This window comes from Vitis vinifera, chromosome 15, assembly GCF_030704535.1.
Source record: "Vitis vinifera cultivar Pinot Noir 40024 chromosome 15, ASM3070453v1".
Taxonomy (NCBI): domain Eukaryota; kingdom Viridiplantae; phylum Streptophyta; class Magnoliopsida; order Vitales; family Vitaceae; genus Vitis; species Vitis vinifera.
Window position 1 is genome coordinate 18,468,324 of NC_081819.1, and position 24,574 is coordinate 18,492,897.

The 24,574-nt window shown below is 36.2% G+C and overlaps 3 protein-coding genes across 4 annotated transcripts; 1 reads left to right on the forward strand and 2 right to left on the reverse strand.

The window, feature by feature from the left end:
* Positions 1-752: 752 nt before the first annotated feature.
* Positions 753-2,147, forward strand: LOC100257500 (gibberellin 20 oxidase 1-D-like). Its single transcript, NM_001319281.1, has 3 exons — positions 753-1,321; positions 1,447-1,768; positions 1,884-2,147. Exons 1-3 carry the CDS (start codon positions 753-755, stop codon positions 2,145-2,147), a joined length of 1,155 nt encoding a protein of 384 aa, NP_001306210.1.
* Positions 2,148-7,984: 5,837 nt separating this feature from the next.
* LOC100262633 (glyoxylate/hydroxypyruvate reductase HPR3) lies at positions 7,985-13,590 on the reverse strand. Of its 2 annotated transcripts, none has more exons than XM_010663297.3 (2): positions 12,870-13,590; positions 7,985-8,654 (listed from the first exon to the last, which is right to left on the reverse strand). In XM_010663297.3, exons 1-2 carry the CDS (start codon positions 13,308-13,310, stop codon positions 8,130-8,132), a joined length of 966 nt encoding a protein of 321 aa, XP_010661599.1. In that variant the 5' UTR covers positions 13,311-13,590; the 3' UTR covers positions 7,985-8,129. The 2 variants fall into 2 exon arrangements, with proteins under 2 accessions (XP_010661599.1, XP_003633919.1); XM_003633871.4 differs by lacking the exon at positions 12,870-13,590 and adding an exon at positions 10,462-11,098.
* Positions 13,591-13,672: 82 nt separating this feature from the next.
* Positions 13,673-23,790, reverse strand: LOC100267790 (UTP:RNA uridylyltransferase 1). Its single transcript, XM_010663296.2, has 6 exons — positions 22,574-23,790; positions 21,477-21,845; positions 17,213-17,436; positions 16,852-16,915; positions 14,963-15,159; positions 13,673-14,208 (listed from the first exon to the last, which is right to left on the reverse strand). Exons 1-6 carry the CDS (start codon positions 23,669-23,671, stop codon positions 13,998-14,000), a joined length of 2,163 nt encoding a protein of 720 aa, XP_010661598.1. The 5' UTR covers positions 23,672-23,790; the 3' UTR covers positions 13,673-13,997.
* Between the last annotated feature and the right edge of the window lie 784 nt (positions 23,791-24,574).

A 24,574-nucleotide genomic window follows, 5' to 3' on the forward strand; every position in this document is an offset into this window, starting at 1 on the left:
ATTTGTAAAGTCACAGCCCTGCTGCATTGTAGCTTTTTGGTCTTTTGATTCCTAGTAACAATCCATGCCTAAAATCAAACACCAGCCCCTCAACCCCCCGCCCCTTTTAAAGGGTCACATGGATCTCACCAGAGGGGCGTCCCCTGGTATATACACTGGCAAAGTAGTATATTTATGTACTTATTACATAGCGATAAAAACACCCATATATGATTACTAAAAAAAAAAAAAAAAATCCCTCATTTCAATGTGTAGGATCTTGTATGGAAGTTCCGTACATAGGAATCAGATTGTAACAAAAAAATGGAGTTGGTGGAAGAAGGCATCTAAGGATGAGAACCTCCTTTTTCTCAAATTGAGCCCTTTTGGGCCGTTTCCACCGTGCATACGTTATCGTAAAGCCGTACGTATATGCCTTGGGTGCCTGAATTCTGATTAATTAGTGTATGCGTATGCTAGTGTAAGTAATTAATATAGAGTTTATACATAGCAGACGACCAAATACAGAGGACTGGAATACGGGCTTTTGAGAGAGAGAGAGTTTGAGAGGGATAGGAATGACGCAACAGTGAATTTCCATTAGATTCCAATTTTTGTTCACCGACTTCCCCAATGAACGGCCTTGGCTTTTCTCTCCTATCTCACCTCTCCTCTCATTACTTATATTAAACTCTCCTCTCCTTTGCTCTCTCATTCACCACCTTCTCTCTTTCTCTCTACCACCATACTCCTAACAAACACTTTTGAGTCCAATGGCAATGGAGTGTTGCACTTCAACAATGCTAATGCCTCCTCCCAGGCCTCCCCTGAAGCCCCTAGATGAAGCCAATACTCAACACCAGTCTCTAGTGTTTGATGCCTCCGTTCTTAAATACCAATCCACCATACCATCACAGTTCATATGGCCTGATGAGGAGAAGCCCTGTGCCAAGCCACCTGAGCTTCTTGTTCCTCCCATTGACTTGGGAGGCTTCCTCTCTGCAGATCCTCTTGCCATCTCAAATGCGGCTCGTCTTGTCAATGAGGCATGCAGGAAGCATGGCTTCTTCCTTGTTGTGAATCATGGTGTGGATGCACAGCTTGTCACTGAAGCGCATAAGAACATGGACTTCTTCTTCAACATGTCACTCTCTGAGAAGCAAAGAGCTCAGAGAAAGGTTGGTGACCACTGTGGATATGCTAGTAGCTTTACCGGCAGGTTCTCCACCAAGCTCCCTTGGAAAGAGACTCTTTCTTTTCGATATTGTGATGATGATCAATCCTCAAGGATCATTGAGAAATATTTCTCAAATGTGATGGGCGAAGATTTCAAACAGTTCGGGTAAAAAAACCTTACAATTTGATTCAAATAAACTATCCTCTTTCCTCTTTCTCCATATTTTGTTTTCCGATACAAGACTAATTAATGTTTCCATTTTTATTTTTTTTTCCTTTCATCTTTCTTAGGAGGGTGTACCAGCAATATTGTGAAGCCATGAGCAGACTCTCTCTTGGGATCATGGAGCTTTTGGGCATGAGCCTAGGTGTTGGCCGCGAGTATTTCAGAGAATTCTTTGAAGGAAATGATTCAATAATGAGACTAAACTACTACCCACCATGCCAAAAACCCAATCTAACTCTTGGAACCGGGCCTCACTGTGACCCTACATCATTGACAATCCTGCATCAGGATCAGGTGTCTGGCCTTCAAGTGTTTGTAGATGAAAAATGGCACTCAATCAGTCCCAATTCAGAAGCTTTTGTTGTCAACATCGGTGACACATTCATGGTAACTAAGATAATCAACAGTTGTTTAAGTCAGTAAAGCTCTCTCTTTCCCCCACCAATTCCTTATTCTTGAATTTGGATTATAAACAGAGGGTTTTATTTTTGTGAACTTTCAGGCCCTATCAAATGGGATTTACAAGAGTTGCCTGCACAGAGCAGTGGTAAATAGCCAAACTCCAAGGAAGTCTCTGGCTTTCTTTTTATGCCCAAAGATGGAGAAGGTGGTGAGCCCACCAAATGGGCTGGTGGACGCCAACAATCCAAGGATATATCCCGACTTCACGTGGTCATCGCTGCTTGAATTCACGCAGAAACATTATAGGGCCGACACGAAAACCCTCCATGTCTTCTCAAACTGGCTTCAACAGAAAAACAACTGAAAAGATGCAAGTAACCGGTGATTGTGATCGCTCCATATATCATCCGATAGGACTAGGAAAGTGACATGATAGGTTGGGACTTGCCACTCTTGGGTTGGAGGAGAAAGTCAAAAGATAAACCAAAGAGGAAAGGCCACTTCTGTTATTAGCTCTTATGTTTTAGTATGCAAAGAATCATATTAATGAAGCCATTTGTGTAGCAATAAAGACCAAGCTCCCATCTATACATTCCCTCTTATTTTCTTCTCTCTCTCTCTCTCTCTCTCTCTCTCTCTCTCTCTCTCTCTATATATATATATATATATATATATATTATATAAGATTCACTCTCATATGCGGTAAAAACTCATGAAAGCTGATGGATTCCTCTTTAGTTTACTCTTGAAGAAGATTTGAAATTGATTTGATCACGTATAACAAACAAAGTTAACTTTAAGCCTTCCATGCAGTCTTTGGTATGAGGTAAGAGGCAAATGAGGTCAGCTAAAATGACCACGGCTATGGTTGTGGGTGTGGGAGCTACCACATCTCCGCCATACCATGTGAAACAATTATTCCATGCCATTTAAGAGAGAGTCGAAAGTTGCTTGCCTCTTTGCACACACTGGAAAATTTGGAGTGCTTCCAAGGACAAATATCCACCTCTATTCTGCTTTGTCCTCTTCTCCGACCTGCCTGGCTGCCTCCTACTTCTTCAATTTCTGCAAAATAATAACCTATCTTATGGGAACATTTATCTCCTCTCTCCATACTACTGGCCCCACCCACATCAACTTCCATCCAACCCACCTTTTTCATCACCTTTACCTTTCTTCCCCTCACTTTAATTAATATGAAATCAACCCCACTATATTCTTTTAAGTTACTACTATGTTATCCTTCTCATAATTAAGGCTATGTATTACTTATTGATGTTGAACCCATCTATCATATATCACAATCCATCATTTTACAAGTGTTATATTGACTTTGGCTACTTCTTACTAATTTCCCTACTTGTAATTCTTATTTTTGAAGGCATATTCACAGGAATTCGCTGAAGAGACCCTTTTGTCCACATGTTGGAGACATGGAGCTTATAATCAAAGTGGAAATGGGAATGACACAAAAACACATTTGAGCTGCCCCAACCCTTTAGGTGGTGTGTAGCTTGATATGAAACCAAGACAAATTAACAAACCACAATAGGCTCCCTTTTTTTTTTCCTCTTTCATTTTCATCTGACAGACTACTTGTCGAACAGTTTGAGCATTTTCATTGATGATGCTGACTGACACTAGTGTTTTCGTTCAACTTGGTGTTGATGTGCAAGTCATTTGTCTTTCCACCATATTAAAAATATTTAGCTTTTAAAATATCTGTGTGTCTCCCCCCTGATCGAGTTCCAAATAGTATGGAAATTATATAATGGATTCATCCTCAATCACAATTCAAGTATACAGCTCCAAGTGGAACACCTTCTTTTCATCTTAGTGCTGCTTTTTCTATAAGTTGACTTGTCAGTATCACCCCACCCATTCCCTCCTTAACCCCCCTAATCCCTCCTTTTGTTTGTATTACCATTTCATCATGATCCACTTATTGTTTAATACATATGGGAAACCAAACTAATCAAAGCAATCTTTACTTTAAAAGACTTGTGTCAAATAATCATCATAGTTTGCATTAGTCGATAAATCAAGTTTTTAAGCAAATCCATCGTTTCACATGGTATTAAGATGGGTTAATAGATAACTAATATGGTATTAGAATCCTCATTGAGCTTTAACCCAACTTTTGAATAGGCAGAACTATACATTGTTGATTTATTACTAAATAAACTAAAATTTTAGGTCTCTCTTGATAGCCTAATATAATATTAGACTCGTAATTTAAAATTATTAGGTCAATTTGTAACCTAATATTATATTGAGAAGAGTTTTAGTTTCTCGTTATATAGTGGAAGAGTATATTCTTTTGTTCCTCAGGTAATGTATGTTTGTGAGAAGAACCCCTCATCCTTCTCTCTTTGTTGCTGATAATAATAATAATAATATAATTATTATTATATTATCACCTTAATATTTGAAAAGTCATGAGTTCAGACTCTTATCCCTATTCTTTAAATTAATATGCAAATCAAAAGAAGGGATTTTATGAATCGGAGTGTCAAGGCTTTAAGTCAAGTAAATTGACGTAATCTATTTTATTACCTCATTATCTAACTAGTTAAGAAGTTATGTTCGAATGTCGTCACATGTAATAAGCAAGTCTATATAATCCTAGTTGTAACGTAGGGTGTTGAGGTATAACTTGTAGGTGTAACACAATTTGCGAAAATAATGTAAAGATATATAGAAAATGGAGTTTTATCTTGAACAACAAATGAAAACAATAGACAATACTCAAGATCAGAAAAAATTATATGATGTCGTAAAAAGTGAAAATTACCTTTACTCTGATATGACAATTTTTGGACTTTTGTCTTATATGATCTGTATCAACTTTAAATACAATATCGTCTATTAAAAAAATATTATAAACTGGATTGATTCATTATCATTCTTAGAACATCTTGAGTAGCAAAGGGACTTTGTTTGGCCTAAGCAGAAAGATTATTAAAATCATCATTTGACACGTGTGATTGAATAAATGTATAGGATTTAAGGGATCAAAGGATTAGAAGCCTATGAGCAAATGAAATAAGGATATGATCCAATGAAGAACACCCAACACTTGAAAGGCTGGCCACGTGCAAACAACTAGCCCTAGGGACCCATAACATAAAATCCAAGTATATTACCCTCCAACTCCAACTAGTTTTCTTATAATTTATTGTTGGACGGTAGTGCATGCAAAATGTAGTGGCGCTTCCAATAAGTTATGTAACACTTAATAAAATGAATCCTCTTTCAGGCTCACCCATTCAGCCCTCAGCCGCCACCACAATGGACAATTTAGGACAGGCCCCCTCTCCCAGGGCACCCTTACAAGAGGCCACACCTCCACCTCCACGTGAAACCACCACTCACTCTTTGTTTTTGGGTCTCCCTTGCAACCCCTATTAAATTTCCCTTACCAGTTACAACAAAAAGCTAAGGATTATTTTTTGACCCCTCCCCGCAACCTGCCCTACAAACTAGAGGACACTCTCCCTAGTCTGTCCCTTTCTGGACATTGGTATGGTGATGTCCAAGTTCACGTGTACATCACGTGATGTGGGCACCCCCTTTCATTAGGGTTTGGGGCCTCTATGCTGAGTCTTGCCCTAAATCCACATTTTTCTTTTGTTGTTATCCTCGCAATCCAACACCTTAACCACATTATGAGTGCTGAGTCGTCTGACTACCATGCATGGTGTCAATTATTTCAATGGTGTCATGCTACGTCAGTTTCATACATGATTCCAAATCAAAATATTAGGGCTTGTCTGCTCTTTCTTTCTTTTTTTTCTGAGGATTCCATATATGTTTATAGTGATATGTTTTTTCTTGTCGTTTCGAAAAATGAAATATCGAAATTAATGATTCAAGCAAAATGACATGTTGTCATGTTAATGTTGGAACCAATATCATATATATATACACATACTCTTATCAAGAAAATGATCAAACCATCAATCTATGTGATATTCACACTTTCTTTTCAGAAGAAAAACCTTCAACATTATTGATGGTACACCCAATGTATATAATTTCAAGATCAATGCACGTGTTTTTACTTAAATATCAGTATTCATGCCTATGAATATTCTGCCTTTAATTCAGAACCTAAGTGTACCTAGCTTCCTATCAATATATGTTTACAAATTATTAAAAATTTCCTGTAATAAATGAACAAAATTGACCCAAGAAAAACAAGTTAGGGCTTTGTTTAGATACACTTTTTGTTTTTTTGTTTTTTAAAATAGAAACTTTTTTATAAAAAAATAAAAACTCTAAAGTATATTTTCAAAGTATATCGTGTTTGTTTTTTAGTTGAATAGAAAAAATCAAAATATTTGGCTTTTTCTATTCAGTTAAAAGTAACTTGTTAGTATAAACCAATATAACTAAATCAAGTCTATTGATAAGTAAATTCACTTTAGTTATGTTGGTTGATATCAATAGGTTATTTTTAGTTGAACGAACATTACGTAAGTCTTTAGGAATTACTATTTTTTATATTAATAGAAAATAGGAAGCGTATTTAGACCACTTTTCTTTTCCTTCTCTTGATTTTTTTCCTCCCTTTTTCAAAGAATCCAAGCCTAACACATTTCGTTTACATTTTAAATTTGTAATGGGTAGCGTGGGCCAATAGAATGGACAATTTAGAGAATATGGGATTACAAAATCCCCCAAGTGATGGTAACCCCAATGTCCCAATCTTGTCCTTTCTGTTCACGACCCAAACAAATCATGTTCAGAGAGTTGGGCCACCCTATTCCATAGACCTCTTAGATCATAAGTTTGGTCTATTAGGATAATAACAATAAATTTTAAAATCAAATATTGCAGTTGATGTGTTAAACTTTCAGTTTTTTCTGTATTTTAAATTTGCTTTTTTGGCTTGTCAATATTTCTTTATTAATTGTAATTTTGTATGTCTACTCAGTGACTGATGCCTAATCCCATCCTCAGAGGAACCCCCCTGTGTCATTCTCATTCCATCTATGCCAAACATTGTTTAATCTGGCTAGAAAATGATGGATCTGTCTGTTACTTGAGGCAGAGGTAGCCTAACATTGTTGATGGTGACTAATGTGGTTTCGCTAAGAACATAATAACCGCTCAAGGTGTACAATGTAAGCATACTAGTTTAAAAGTTCCACATGACCATATGAATATACCCTATATCTCGTACAACTTACGTTAATAAATTATGTATTTATAAAAATTTGCTTCTTCGACAGATTCAATAATTTGTAGTCTAGCTAGAGCGGTGTCTTTAACTTAAGAATCAGTTTGTTAAGGGAGAAGAGAAAGTCAATAATGGATATATACGAGTAATAGAGTATTAGGCATGGTGCATGCACATATACGTAGACAACGAAAGAAACAACAAAAAAACAGCTCCTAACGGTTTCCACTAAGTTTTTGGTTTTATGTATGGTAGTGATTGTCCAAATCTCCCACTCATCACCCTAATGGTGGTTGATGGAGCTCCAATCTTATTTAATATACTCATTACTATGTTATCTAATCATGATTAGAGTGACTAAAAGCGATGTTCTTCTAGACAATGCAATAAAAAAAGTCAAGAACAGACCATATTTTCATCAAGCATCTACAAATTAGTTTTGTCATTATGGCATATTCAAAACATAATTATGTGGTTTGGTGTCAGGGGAAGAATTATTCTATTATTAATCAGTCTAATCTTTTAGCCTTCAGGAGTGTCCCCTACAAATGTTTTTGTGCAATTTGACTTATTGCTTGGATCATACTGAAATATTTCTATGTGATTTTCACCTAGATGCATTCTAAGCCTACCAATCTCACTACTTTAATCCCCACGTATGCCATCCTTTTTTATCAAATGCTAAATTAATTCTACCATATTTTCTGCAGATGATTTGTATCAGAGCTTTGAAGGTGATGTTTATGAAAATTTCTGCAAGGTCATTTCCTCTCTTTGATGGTCATAGCTTAGGTTTACAATGGATTTCTGAAGTTTCTGTAAGAATATCTTAAGTTTCCAGAAGTATGAAGATCAGTTTTACAATGGATTTCTTAGGACTCATTGTTTGGTTCTATGTTAATGTACAACAGATTACTAGTTTACTCAGACTGAGAGTAAATGGTATGAATTTCGTACAACGATTTTCATCAGCAGACGTGTATAGTTTGTGCCTGAGTCGTCATCTAATTCATACATAAGCAAAATTATCAGAGCATTTATTCATGAGACAGCTAATTGGAACATACATGTCCAACCCGGAAATCTGTTTGATACAGAGTCTTAAGTGAAAATGCTTTAACATGATGAAGAAACTAACCTGAAAATATGGAGCTAATCTGATTATTCATCCAAGACCGGAGAAAGTAAGGTTTTATTTGAGAAGAAAGCTTCCAAATTCCCCACCATAAGATCGTACAAGTCTGAAAAGGATTCTTGTGTAAAAACAGCCACATGTGGTGATAGCACAACATTGTCCAATGTGAACAGCTCCTTGGGCACATCAGGTTCATTCTCAAACACATCCAAACCAGCACCCCCTATCTCTCCTTGCACCAAACACTGCACCAGTTCCTTCTCATCAATGATAGCCCCACGTCCAATGTTGATGATGACTCCTTCCTTTCCCAATGCTTTCATGACTTCCTTGTTAATCATGTGGCGGGTTTCATCAGTTAATGCACAGCAAATTATGAGGGCATTGCTATTGGCTGCAAGTTCACAGACATTTGAGTAGAAAGGGTAGGATATGTTTGCCTTCTTCCTCCTTGAGTTGTATAAGATAATGCAGCCAAAAGCTTCAAGTCTTTTTGCAACTTCTAAGCCAATGCTTCCTAGTCCAACAATCCCAACTCGCTTGCCTCCCAACTGAAATTATCAATTAATAATCACTTAATTAAATTAGGAGGAACAAGCATTATATTTCAAGCATGTACGCATTTTGCTTGACATAAATTTTGCAATCAAAATTGAACATTTACAATATGAAACGCTCAGTTAAGCAGAGTAGTAAAGGCATTGTGCACAGCATGGTAGACAAACAGCAAACTCAATGACCACAATTTCAGCAATTGTGATCAAGATTTGGCTTTTACAAGAGAAACCAGCTACTTGGGATTGCTAGCAAACTGGTAATTTTGAAAAAACCAAGAACAATTTTATGCTTATTTTACTGGTTCGATTCAAGTGTTGCTACTTAATGAAGAGACAATGCCTTAAATAATGATGGGTTTACTTTTGCCCTATATTTTGTTGTTTGTTCATTGTACATCTCTTTCCAAAAATTGTGTGCTATAAAGTAGGTAAGTAAAAAACAATGGCAAAGGCCCATTGTACTGTAGAACTCATAAGTCCAGAGAGATCTTTCATGACTCCTGAAGATAAAAAAACCTCACAAATTTTAAAAGCTATTCAGAATATATCAAATTACAGCTAACCCAAGTGAAGTTGTAATAAAGATAATCTAAATGAAACTGAATCTCAGAAGCCCATCATGCTAAATCTGAGCTTGGCTAGGCCACAAAGCTTGAAGCAATCCAAGTTTTGTTGTGCTACCACAGCATCAGATTATCATTTCCTTAAGTCAGCGTTTGTTCCTAGATCTATTCTACATTATGGTATGCAATTCCAATACAGATAGTGGGGTGAATGAAACAAACAATGGAGACCATCAATCTTATAAATATGAAGAAATCCTGCATAATCCCCTTTTTCTTAGGGGTTAGGAAAAAATGAAGTTAGCACAGAAACATAAATTTCATTCTACTACACTTGTCATTCCTTTCAAACAAGCTTCTACTGGGTGTCTTTTCTTAAATCCTAGTTTCCAAACTGTAAGCAAAACCAAATCCATTTGTATGCCTACTGAAAATTTTCAATTAATGGAGAGAGATGACCTTGAAACTGAGAGGATACTCTCTTTTCATTGGCCAAAATCCAGCACAAAGGAACCGATCTGCGGCCAAGACTTTCCGGTGAAGGTCAATGAAAAGGCCCATCGCCAAGTCAGCACCATCGGCTGACAAAACATTACTGCCACCAACGTTGATGACACTCAGGGAGATCAATGTGGTTGAAGCCAGAGGCGGTGGAGAGGACCAGCCGGAGAGAGGGAAGGAGAAGGAGGAAATTGGAGAGCGGGGAGAGCACAGGAGGACAGTTACAGAGTAGGCGTAAGTAGTGAGGCAAAGGTGTTTGGGGAGTGGAGACTCCCATGCCTAGAGTAATTGGAATTTTGGGGATAATTTGTGTTCGTAGGTGGAGAAGCGGAGTGGTGGTCTCACGATGAGGACCTGCTTAAAGATCTTCAGTTTGTTCACCTCCCCTTGCAGAACAGGATTCGCATCTCTGGTCTCTTCTTCAACCTCTCATTTCTCCCCTGCTATATAATTCTAATATCGCATGTCTTTCCTGGTTTTAGGAAAATATTAAACCCTAATCCTACTGATCAAATCTTATTTAAAAATTGTCGCCCTTAATCCGTTGAAGCCATTTCCTATCATTTTTAAGATCAAGCACAATATTTAAAAAGACATTTTGGAAAAACTTTCATACTGATTTCCATGCTTTTCAATAGGGTTTATTTGTGTTTTGATTTCAAACGCAGTATGGAAGAATATGTTCATTTAATTCAGATTTTATCCTATAAACATGGAAAACTGAAGAAAGAGATGACCTTGGAGCCCAAAGGAAAGTCCTTCTGGATTGGCCATAGGCCGGAGCGGACGAACCGATCACCGGCTGAGATTTTCTTGAGAACGTCGATGAAAAGTCCCACACCCATGTCGGCGCAATCTTCTGAGAGGATTTTCCCCGCGTTGGCGATGGAGATGCCTCGGCGGCGGCATTCTGGGAGGTCGATTTGGTTGAGGCCTACGGTGGTGGCGACGACGAGTTGCAGAGAGGGGAGGTGGCGTAGGATGTCGGAGGTGATGGGGGAGCTGCTGGAGGAGACTACGGCCTTAACGGAATGGGCATGGGTAGTAAGGAAAAGGGTAGTGGGAAGCGGAGACTCCCATGCCTTGAGCAATTGGAATTTCGGGGAAAACTTGTACTGGAAATCAGAGAATAACGAAGGTGGTTTGAGGATGAGGAGCTGCGGAAGGGCTTCTTCTTCAGCTGCCATTGATATGGTTCTCAGAAGAGGATTGAAGACTGATACAGCAGCCAAGTTCATCAACCATGACGGGAAAAGTTTGTTGAGAATGGATTGTCTTCTTCCTTGTGTAACTGAACTGACTCACTCCCCGCTCAGTTGATGGGTATGTGCTTTCGTCCCCACTCCACCCATTTCATGACGGCTTTAATTCAAATAAATATTAAGTGCAATTTTAATATTTATAAATATGTTTTAAAAAAAATTATTTATATAATTTTTTTTAAAGTGAAATTTTTTTATAATTGCTTAAAATTATTAAATAAGATTCAATTTTTTTATTTAATGGTAGTAAAATTAAGAATATTATTTTTTTTATTTACAAAATTTACATTAATTTCAAACCAGTGTATGAAAAATCAATTCTCTCCTTATACTATTAAATAAAATTTTAATTTTAATTTTAAAAACATCTCTAACAGGATGAGATCTTTTTTAAAACTCATTATGGATTTGGGACAGGTTGGGATATTGTTTTATCCCCATGTTTCAATTATATATAAAATTAATTTAATTCAAAATTTATTTTTATTATATATATATATATAAATTAATAATAATAATAAAAATACTTTTTAATAAGTTATAAAAAATTGTAATATTTTAATTATTTATAAAATATATTTATTTTAATATAATTAAAGAATTTAAAAAAAATTAAAACTTTTTCAAAAAAAGATGGATGTGTGTGAGAAATTTACAAACCCATCCCACCTAGCACATTTTTTTTTTTTTTTATGGGATAAAATATGAATTATTTTGAATAAATTAAACGGGTTTGGAATAGGGAAATCAACCCTAAGCCCATCCCTATTAAAACCACATATATAATTTCAAAAATGAATTTTTAAATTTTAAGACAATTTTACTTTTGAACTTTTCACGCTTTTATATATTTTTTTGTTTTCTATTTTATTTTATTTATTTATATAATTTTATTATTTTAAGATTATTAATTTATTAATAAAAAAAATAATAATTTATTATAATTAAAAATAATAAATTTAACGTGGCAACAAAAGCTACTTGGAACATTAGTTTGGATTTTACGATCTTGTTTTCCCACTAGCTATTTTTTCCCATAACCCTAGTATGTCAATCATGCACATTTAAAACTCGTTATGGGTTTGGGGCAGGTTCGGATATCGACTTGTCCCCCACCTACTCAAATTATATATAAAATTAATTTAATTTAAATTTTATTTTTTATTATATATATATATATATATATATATATAAATTATTAATAATAAAAAAATACTTTGCAATAAGTTATAAAAAATTATAATTTTTTAATTATTTATAAAATATATTTATTTTAATATAATTAAAGAATTTTAAAAAAATAAAGATGGAACACGTAAGAAAAATTTACATACCCACCTACCTGTCACATTTATTTGTTTATTTTTTTTAATGGGACAAAATGTGAATTATTTTGAATAAATTAAACGGTTTTGGAATGGGAAATCAATCCTAAGCCCATCCCTATTAAAACCACATATACAATTTCAAAAATGATTTTTTAAACTACAATTATCAAACAATGTTTTACTTTAGAATTATAACTGCATTTATAATTTTACTTTTGAATTGATTTCACTACGATTCAATTTTGAACTTTTCTCGCTTTTATATATATTTTTTTGTTTTCTATTTTATTTTATTTATTTATATAATTTTAATAGTTTAATAGTTTAATATTTTAATATTTTAATATTTTAAGATTATTAATTTATTAATAAATAAAATAATAATTTATTATAATTAAAAATAATAAATTTAACGTGGCAACAAAAGCGACCTGGAAAATTAGTTTGGATTTTCCGATTTTGTTTTCCCACCAGCTATTTTTTCCCAGAACCATAGTTATCTCAATAATCCACATTTATAGAAAGATAAGGGTAATTTTGGGATAGAAAGATGACCTTGGAGCCAAGAGGATAGTCTCCTCTGATCGGCCAGAGGCCGGCTCGAATAAACCGATCAGCGGCTGATATTTTTCGGAGAACGTCCATCAGAAGTCCGACCGCCAGGTCGGCGCAATCATCGGAGAAGATCTCTCCGGCGTTGGCGATGGAGATACTGCGGCGCCGGCACTCAGGGAGGTTGATGTGGTTGAGACCAGCGCTGGTGGTGACGATGAGTTGGAGGGAAGGTAGGTGGCGGAGGATGTCGGCCGTGATGGGAGTACTGCCCGAGCAGAGAACGGCCTTGACGGAAGCCGCATGGGTAGCAAGAAACTCAGCGGTGGGCAGTGGAGATTCCCAGGCTCTGAGGAAATGGAATTTCTGGGAGAATTGAGTTTCGAACAGAGTGAAAACTGGGGGTGGACGAAGAACTAAAACTTGCGGGAGCTGATCCGCCATGGACGATTATGGACGAAAGAAGGGCTAATTCACTATTGCGTATTCCAACAATCGAGGAATTGGTTGTTATTGGGATTTGGGAGTGATAGATTCCATTCCATGTGGCTTAGGATGTGACCATGCAAACCAGGTGGAATTCTTGTCGGTAGCTCCTGTCGTATCCCAATGACCAAAATAAAAAATAATATAACTCATTTAATTATCAATTCTATTTAATAATTACATTAAATTAGATTTTATTTGAACTAATATAATTCATCAATTAGCATGACATATTTAATTAAATTATATATAAGGGTAAGGGAGACTGTGCATGTGTCACCGAACATTAAGGTCTTATCCTCATCAAAGAAGATCCTGTGTGGTCAAATTACTTTATTTATTTACTCAACTATCTCAATAGATCAACTCTTAGAAGACATACTTGAGAATCCGAAAACCCAAAAGTTTTGACAATGGATCTCAGTACATGTTCAAAGCATGAAAAACTGTAATGACAGATTACAGAGAAGGTTACATAAACCAGTGTTCTTCCTTTTACATCGGGAGGAGATCTGGCATGAACACCAAAACCTGAAATACATGCTATATAACAATAACATAAAAGCTTGGAAGGGGCTCTATACATGCTGATAAAATCTTACCATAATTACATCTAAACCAACCTCAAGCAAAGCAAGGGACAAGTCAGGCTGGGACATAGGGTTCAAAAAGCGTCACACAGGGATCAGGATCATACTGCATTATATAGGCAGCACGTTCAAATTCCTCCCTCAGGACTTTTATGCTGAACTTGTCCACCACTCGACCCAGATCATGTGATATCTCAAACGGGTCCTCTATGCAAATCAAATGCCGGTCGTTCCCTTTTCTCCTTGTCCAGTCCTTCTCTCGCTTGCTGTGCAAATAAACATGGCAATGACCAGTTGCTCAACCATAAAGAAAGGTCTCAGTTAAAGGTTTTGTTTCAATTAAATTTGGATGTTATGCTGGTGAGCCGGTCAAAGCTGATTCATATCATGTGTGGACTCTCCATCCTCCAATGAAAATCTTATTTCAAGCAAGATAAAGTTTGATGCCAAAATGGAAATCTAGAGCCTTGGCAAAGAGTGTAATATATCCTATTCAGATACAAGTATCCAATGTCACATAAATTTAAGGAGCTTACTAACCCCGCTTGCTTCTGAAAAACACAGAATGCATAAACAAGAGAATGACGGAGTGATGTATCCTTCCAAACAACAGAACACTTCTTTGCCCTAATAAACTGCAACATGCAATTTGGTACTGGCACTAAATTCCCACCAAATTAGGGCAATTCTTAGTTCATGACAAAACCTAAAAGTTCTTTTCTAAACTCCTGTGTGTCAAATTGTGATTGAGAAGCTACCAGAAAAAGAGTCAACAACAAAAAAATTATTTTTGATACTCAAATTTATGATAGAATTACCTACAACAAATAGAAACTCACATGTGAAGGCATGAATCTTGAAAAAATAAATAGAGATATGCGTGTATTAAGTTTTCAGAAATTCTTGCATGAGAACAGAAACATGGCATCACAATCTTCAAACTCATTAAATTCATATAGTCATAATTATAGTCATGACAGGAATAGAGTTAAAAAAAGATAACAAAAATAAGTAACGCACCTGATTATGCTTCCAGTACGAATAGATATAACATCATTTGCATAATCATGATGATATGCCCAATAATTGAAGAATGCCCACACCAATTGTGCGATACTTTCTTTGTTGTGGGATCCAAAATGACGAAGTCTTTCCACTTGATCAAAAAAAGCACATTGAATATCATCTACAGTGACGGAGTACGTTGTCTGCATTCCCTGACAAGGATAAGAAAAAATGATGTTATAAGAAAAGCCAATCACATTAACTAAAGGTATTAACTGAAGCATGAACAAGAGGAAATATATTTCAGATCAAATGATCAGTGAGCCTTTGGACACCATTTACTTGACTGCCAATGCATCTGTTTTTGTCAAGGGCTATTGGGGCCCCAAAAGTGCCTTTTCAAAACATCCACAAAGCTGCACAAGATGCTATTTTCAGTTCTAGATCTAATTTCAATTTTGCTACTACCAGCTCAAAAAGTTCAGGTTGCCAGGGAAAGGTACTTAGATGAATTGACATTAATCAACATCAGCTTTATAGGTAACTAAATAAAACAGAGTAGAAAATAGATATTTTGAAATATGCACCCAAGCAACACTAGCCTGGAGGTTTCAAGCAGGGATATGGTGTATCGGCATGTACATAATATAACTCAAACAGCTGAGTTGACTTGATTCTCATAAAACACAGATACAACATTGAACGCTGACCCTTTTGGTTGCTCAGAAAAATGATCAAAAAATAAAATAAAATTCACATGCCATGTTTTATCAAATTTTGGTTTCTCACAAGTAAATTCACCTCATCCTAAAAGTGGAGGGGTTTGGTCTTCTAAGCTAGTCAAGGAAAATACACAAGCCAATATTTTTTTCAATGTCTTCTATTTAAACCCATATTATCTCAACAACCAAATGGCAAATGAGAGTTTACTTGAGGAAAACAGAAACAATGCCAAAAAAACCCCAATGTATGGTGTCACTGGATGATTAGGCTACCAAGCATAAGCAAACAAAAATAGCAGATGGATTTAGTGATCAAGAAATTATGGACCAGGTCAAGGAACGGAAGACTCGACTTTATATAGGCATTCACCCAAATGGGTTCATAAATGGTACAAAATTAGAGGCAATAGAAATTATAAACTTTTGCAATAATCGCTTAATATATTATGGGAACAGAGGAGCCATTCATATAAACTTTTCATGAGTGAACAGCCGCAAAATCATCAGAGCAGAATGAAGCAATATCTAGGTTGTTTCTAAGCATCCCATGGATGGCATTTTACTATGTCTTGTGTATGTTCACCTTGTTTCTGATAGCACTTGAAACAAGACAATAACTCGAAAGTATACTTTGGTGCACCCATTTCTTAGGCTGTGTTAAATATATTTTCTGTTTGCCTATTAAAAAAAAAAATGGAGGGGAGGGGGGCAGGGTGGCCAGGGGCGAGTGGATCTAGACAATTACTCACAAGTAGAGGACCATTTTAGGTCTCAACAAATGATGTGGTCTCAATTTTCACCAATGATTGTCTTCGTGGCACTCTTATTCAAATGGCACCATTCTCATGATGTATTTGTTTGAATGAATTAGAAAACCAAACAGAATCATTTTAGGTCTCAACAAATGATGTGGTCTCAATTTTCACCAATGGTTGTCTTCATGGCACTCTTATTCAAATGGCGCCATTCTCATGATATATTTGTTTGAATGAATTAGAAAACCAAACAGAAAAACTCCTTTTATCTTTAGGTTTTTCAGACAGCTGTTTAAAGAATAGCATCACAGGAATATAATTGAAAACAAATCTCAGCACCATTATCAAAACACATGAACAGAACCATCTTGATAACAAACTGATGATCTGGATATTGAAAATCAAGAAGAAAAATGACAATACACACCTGTAAGCAAGGGAGAATAGCTGGTTTACACTGCTGTAAGAAATGAATGCACATTAAAACATACCTGAAAAGCAAATAGAACTATTAGTTGATGAGGATCTGATAGTGAGGACATAAACATCCATGAGACTCATCACCTCATCAGACGTTATTACCATAGCACCAGTGTGATTTGAGAAAAGCATAGCCATAGGCCATGAGTGAGTCCTTTACCTGAATTGACTACCATTGACCTTGTGCTTTCACTCATAACATAACAGGGTCAAGGCACCTTATGAGGACCATCACTGATGTCTATGATGCTAGCTTTACTAAACTTTCTAACTTCAAAAGTCAAGAATTAATTTGAAGGAGAGCTTACGCATAGCTAGATAGGGTTCCTTGGTATGTCTCATTGACTCCTCTTGACTTGGCCCAATGTTTCACAATAAAAGCCAACTGACGTAGCCTGACATCTATTTGTGCATAATCCCGGAGAAGCTTCGTGTTTACCACAGCTAAAACATTGTTTATGCATATGTCACATGAGATTCCAGTTACTGGATCCTTAAGCTTCACTATGGGAACCCTTGCACGTGTCAGCGCCTGTAAACAAAAGAAATTATTAGGTCCATGAGAAACTTCTGTGGAAATCCAACATCTATGAACTAATGCTGTTAGAAACCCCAACAACAATTAGCCTCATAAAAAAAGAAAGGGCAGCATCAAGAGAAATAAGATAATACTAGAAAAGTTCTCAATGATAAACTAGCCACCTTGGATACAATCCAATGCCAAACTTCTGGAGAAAATCCCACTTTTCTAGAGCATGTTATGAAATGTTAACATCATTCAAGATAATTGTCTAAGCAAGAGCTTTAGTTATTGGAGAACCTAAAGAGTCAGGCCAGGAAGTATGATAAAGAGGACAAGACCTAATGGCAGTGAAAATTCTACATCAACTGGCTAATGCGCCCACTGAAGATGAAACTTCATAAAAAGGCTCAAAGTGAATGGTGTCTCACTGAGGATATAACTTCATTAAAAGCCTCAGGGTGAATGGTGTCTAGCTTTCTGAGGCTCAGGAGATCAATTCAGGGTTTTCATGCTGACAATATAGCTCCATTAAAAGGATTAGGTTGAGGCCGATCAAAAAAGATAAAAAAATCAAAAAATAAATTAAAAGTCTGCTCAGGATGAATGGTGTCTAGCTTTCTGAGGCTCAGGAGATCAATCAGTGGTTGTCAAATTTCTTCCAGATGCTATACTCAGATTCTTATGTTAGAAGGCATAACATTGAAGAAGTGGCCCTTAAGCTCTTGGGAAGGCTGATAGTGAGGGTTTAGAATTTTTTAATATACAATAAATACACCTGTAAAGCTCTTTAAAGAGTCTAAAGAGTTCTTAGGCAGTTAAAACAATGTGCCAAACAGGACTGAAAGGTGTACAACCATGTGAACAGGGATCTTCTCTGTTCAATGATAATAAGTAGGATGGCCTTTCATCAAAAGTGGAGTTGTTGTATTAAATTTTGTATTCCACATTCAAGTTTTCTGATCTTGTCAACAAGACTCTGATAGACATTTTTCATAGTTCAAGAGCATTGTGAGGGGCTTTACTAGTGGTAGAGTATAGATATGATTGAAATATCACAATTATTGTTTCTAAAAGACTTGCTCCCTTCTGTGAGGCTAAGGGATTGTTTGCAAAATGTTCTTAAAAACCATTTTCTATTCTTTAGAAACAAAAACCAGTTTTCCAACTTCAAAAATACACTTGACAAATTTGAACTAAAAACAACTTTTTGAGAATTTATTCTAAAAGCAGGATGATTTTTTAGAAAAAAAATTGAGGTGTTTTAAAGTATTTTCGTGAAGTGTTCTGAAAAATAATAGCAAACACTGTGAATAGGATGGAAGCTTTTGTATTGTAATTAAGTGCATAGTGCCTTCACCAACACAAGCCAAAAAACCATGTTTCATGGTTGAGTTTCCAAACGAAATTTTGATCCTAAAAACAATGAAAAACCATTCTTAAGAACTATTCCTAACATCTGATTTTTAGAGTATTTTTGAAAACATTTCCAAACAAGCCCTAAGAAACCCATTAGTGCTTAATTAGCCTCTTCTAGGCAAGTGGTTCTAGAGATTGCAATAATGGAGAGGGATGGTATGTGGGGGTGCATTCTGGGGCTCTTGAAAGCTATTAGAGAGAGCAGGATGTGCTTTATTATAGAACATGAGTTTCAATAGGCAATGGGTTCAGGTGTAAGTTCTAGGTCTATGGGATTCTCTATTCAAAGAGAGGTTTCCTATTCTATTCAATATGGCCCTACAAAATGAAGCTTAAATAGTGCATTTATGGTTTGAGAAAGGGCTGTCAAGGTCACTAGAATCTTTCAGAAGCCTTCATGTTTTAGGAGTTAGAGATGGTGGAATTGATCCTTTCATCATATTAAGTGAAGGTTTTTAGAGGGTGTTGTGGGGATATTTGACATAAAAGAGTGGCAGGAATGAGGGTTTTATGTTAGATTCTTCATGTGAGTCTTTACATTCGAGCACTTTGAGTCAGTATACTGGAAAGGGGTTAGGGTTCAATGGCTTGTCTGAAGGTTGATTTCCTTGCCTAGGATGAAAAGTGTGAGAAGTTTCTGGGACTTACCCATGAGAAAGGATCAGTCTCTGGTTAATCATTGTTGCCTATGCAAGAAAGGAAAGGAGTTGACCAACCACATCCTCACCCATTGGGGAAAGATTTGCATCTTGTGCCACTGTTGTTATCCTTATTTGGACTCCCATGGCTACTTCCTTGGTTAGTAAAGGATACAACTTTTAGGTGGATTGGACACTTCGTGAGCGAGAAACATGAGAAACTGTGGAGAATGACCCCATTATGCTTGCTCTAGCCCCATTACACAAGACAAGAATAGAGTCCACCAATCACATCCTTGCCATTGGGGAAAGGCTTGCATCTTGTGGCACTTAATTTTATCCTTATTTGGACTTCCATGGTTACTTCCTTGCTTGGTAAAGAATACAATTTTTAGGTGGCAAGGAAGCTTCATGAGTGAGAGACATGAGAAATTGTGGAAAATGATTCCATTATGCTTGTCTTGAAGCCATTATGCAAGAAAAGAAAAGAGCTGACTAATCACATCTTCAACCCACTGGAAAAGTTCCACATTTTGTGGCACTTATTGTTCTTATTTGGACTCCCAATCCTTGTATGGTATGGAAGCTTCATGAGTGACATAAGAACTTGTGGAGAATAACACTATTATGCTTGGTTTGAAGTTTTGGGAAAGGGCAGAACAACAAGAACCTGTAAAGCATCCTTTGAAAGAGTGGTTCTTCCAGTCCTTATTTAAGTGGTCCGAGGATCCCTTCGAGATTGATAATCTTTCTTTATTAGAATTAAATGATTGTATAGGAGAAGCTTAAGCTATGGTAGGGATTTCTGTGTAGTTATACATTATTCACATTTGAGTGCTTTTTGTATACCTCTTGTGCGCAAGATTTGCAACCTTCTTTGTATGTGCATGCACATATATATAACTTTCCAATCAAGAAGGAAAAGAAAAGGGAAAACAAAAAGGCCTAGGGGGACTTACTCTAAAATCATTCCTTATGAAGAAAAACTATGCCTCATCTAGGAGAAGCAACAGTACATAAAATTCCTCAGTTACATTCTTGGTATTTGGAGGTAATAAAGTAAGACCATATGGAAGGTGGGGCCCATGGCTACTATAGCCTTACTTCGGGTAATTTGGCTAGAGAAGGCATGCAAGATTTTCAAGTACAAATGGAGATCCATTAAGCATTTGTGGGATATGGTTTTCTTCTTTTCCTCCCTATAAGTGCCTATTTCTTCCAAGTTTTCTACCTCCCTAGTGAATGCAATCACGTTATCTTAGAGATCTAGTTGTTATGTGAATACAACAAACAATGAGATGCATGCAATGCAGAAAAACATCTGTTCCAAAGTTAAATTGTGATGGTTACTCTTAGGGAAATCCAGGCTAGCTAGCCATTGTAGGAGTTGTTAGAGATAATGAGAGTCCAGGAGGTAGAGCTTTGTCCAAAACTGCTGGTGAAGGCTAGTACTATAGAGGTAAAGTTGTTAACTTGGCTGGAAAGTCTGTCTTTGGCTGCTTCTAGGGTTTTAATAACATACTAGTGTAAGGTGACTCAACTACAGCTGTCTCTTAAATCTCTAAGAAGATGCATGGACCTTGAAAATGGGATACTTGGATTCAAAAAATCCTTGACTTATCCAGTAATTTGGATTGTTCCTTCTACTGGATCCTTGGTTGGCTAACCAATTAGCAAATAGGTTAGCCAAGCAAAGTGTTTCACCTTCTAAAGGACTATAACAGGGAGTAAATGCCCTCGTAAGCATCTGTTTGTACCTACTTCTATCTGTTTTTTTCCCTTCTGTGGGTGGACGGTTTGGTTGTGATGCAGTTTTTCTTTAAAAAGTAAAAAATAAAAAAATCTGGATGCTATTTGATCCTATTTTTACTTATCAAAAAAATTTTCATCCTTATTGTAATCTTGATTCATGAATCAATAAATTACTCGTTTGATAAAATAAAAAATAAAAAAAAGAACGAAATAAAGAAAATAAATAAGATTCTGAATTTTTACCTGCACATTCTGGAGATTATCTGACTGCAAAATATCTGCCAACTTCAACAAGAACTCAGACTTGTTAATATCAGCATCATCAATTGCAAGGCAAACATCAATATCACTTTTAGAAACCCCAAATGAGTTAGCACATGATCCATAAAGAAACAGCTGAGCCTTAGGCCATTCTTTGCTCACTAGTTTTTCTAATAATGTCAACAACTGCTTCTGCTTTGCCTTTTCTTCTTCTTCTGGTATCAAGGACTCATAGATTGAAAGAAAACGAAAATTTAGTGTGCCTATATCTCTGCGACATTCCATATGCCTTTTTAAATTCCTCACTCTCTGGCTAAGCATCCGCTGTCCTCTGGTGTCTGATCTGAAATCCTGAAGAAACGCAAGGGACCATATTAGAAAAAAAACTCGATTGATACAGTTCAGGGAACTTCAAGCAAGGGAACATTCAAAAAGGAGTTCACAATTTTATCCAGCTTATCACTCAGGTTAATGATGGGGCATACCTTATGAGTAGTGGTTGAAAAGTTCTAGGAAAATTCCATTAACCTCCCCAGAGGTTTAGTGAAAGTATTCAAGCATAATTATAGGATAAGAAAGAATTCAGACTTCGACCCAAATTTGAACTTTAATTTCTTTGAAAGTGAAATTAATTTGTGGATTCCATAGTTTCCTGGAAACTCAAATTTACAAAGGAAACATATTCCTTGGAAACTGGGAATAAACATTTTGAAATTTTAGGGGAAAACCTTATGGAACCTCCAGAAAAAGCCACCCGAAACATTTTTCCCACAAATATCTGCAAGGTTCCTTTAATTATTACCTAAAGTTTCCAAAACCTTTGTGTCATTAATGAAGATTACATTCTATCATTTGACAACAACAACAACAAAACAATGACTTCATCTAAATTTCTAGCTGATTTTTCTTATCACAAGTTTCTTGTTTGTTTCCATATAAATTACAAATTTTTTTTTCTAAACCAGGTGTTCCACTAATGACAAATGGTTATGGATTCTTATGGAAGTCAAAAGTAACGTTAAACGTAAAACTGAAAGCAATAGAAGGCAAAAAGAAAAAAAAGAAAAAGAAAATCTTACCCTATTGCGAGAATTATGGTGTTGGTTCGTGTCATTCTTGTCCTGAGATCCATCCTCAAGCACTAAAGACCCAGTCATCTCTTCACTCAAATCATCTAGATTTCCTTGTCCTTCCCTCCTCATTCCCTGCTTTTGATGCCTAACTCTATCCCCAACTCCATCAATCTCAGCACCCAAATTCAATAAACACTCTTCAATATCTGATGCCAAAAGAGGGCCAGGGTGTTCAAGCTGCCCAGTTAGCCCCAGCTGAGCAGAAGCATTGCCATGATTGTCAACATGTCGAGGTGACAATCTCCTCACTTTCTCATCATAATCATTTGCGGTAACATTCCCTTTATTCACCTTATCCTCTAAACCCCTCCTCAATATCCCAGAATCACAATTCCCCACTGCTCTCGCTTTGCTCGGAAACCCTGGTGGCGGGCCGGACCGCGAAAACTCACCTTGCTGGTGTGTTCCCCAACCAACAGTTCTCCGTTCTTGCTCTTGTTGAGATGCATTATGATGCGAATTCAAATTCCAAATTGGATCTAAACCCATTTTGTGGTTCTTCAAAGCATCGAATTTCCCCACCAAGGGCTCCCTAATAGCTCCCGGAATCGGATTTTCCAAAGATTTTCCATTCACCAAACCCCCGTGATTCTGAATTTCGCAAGGGAAAGAACCAAACATGAGCTTGTGGTGCTGCTGATGCTGAACCGTTTTCCCTCTCACATCAAACCCTAATCTCCGACCATCTTCGCCCAACAATTCGCGATCACCAATAAATTGAGGAGTCTGGGGAGGCCAAGGGTTTTGGGCCAATCCTTGGATTAAGTAATTGGGTGGATTCGCCCAAGGATGCGGGAGATCGTAGCCGTTGGACGGCAAGGTCGGAAACGGCACGGCTGGGCCCACAGCTGCAACAGCCGGATCAAGGGAGAGAGATTGCAGCGGCGAAGATGGAACCGGGACTCTAGTCGTAGCCTGAGGAGTACGTGCCGCCGCCGCCGCCGCAGACGCTTGGGGATGGTGCGGATTTTGAAGCAACTGTAGCAAATACTCGCCGCCATTGGACGGCGGCGGCGCTGGTGCTCCGCCTCCACCGCCGTGCATGCCCGCGAGGTTTCTAAGAGCCGAAGTCGAGAGGTTTTAGAGAGAGAATACTCGATGACGTTTTACAGTGAAACAAGTTTTGGAAAGAGATGAGTTGATCAGATTTTCCGGAGTCTTTATTAATATTTTAATTTCTCTCAAAATATTCGCTTTCTATTACTAATTACTCCTACTTATTATTTAACCATAATTGGATTTAAAATTAAGGAAATAAATTAACGGCTTGTTTGAAAAGTGTTTTTTAGAACACTTATCACTTCTTCCCAACAAAAAAATTCCAAAAATGCCTTTAACAATCAAAAACAAAAATTATTTTTAAAAATTTTAAAAACAAATCAAAAACATTTTAAGTTTTCACATATACTTTTATTCTATAAAATATTATATTATACGACCATTTTTTAAAATTATTTTTTAGGATTATTTTCAAAATTGATTCCCAAACATACCTTAAGTTAGAGATTGTATGCTTGCTATTTTCTTCTAATTCCTTTTCTATTATTATTTTATTTTATAACACAATAGAATAAATCAAAATATAAAATAAAACATCATTATTTTTCAATAATTTTTATAATTATCAATTGTTTTATGTGGTAATTTATTCAAAATTTTAAAATTCACATGGTAATACACAATATGGACAAATATTATTTATACTAAACAATGCCTACATCAATTTGTTTTTGAGGTAAAAAGTGTTGAATTTGTTCATCATATGATATTGTGACTTGAATTTTTCTTATATAAGAAAAACTATCTAATAATTACTATTTTTGTTGGTTTTTTAAAAAGTCAATTATGAATTCTAGTCGATGATCTTGAGTTATATACAGACATAAATTATTCTTCTATATGATATTTTATTTGATAAATTATTTTTTCGAATGATAATTTTAATAT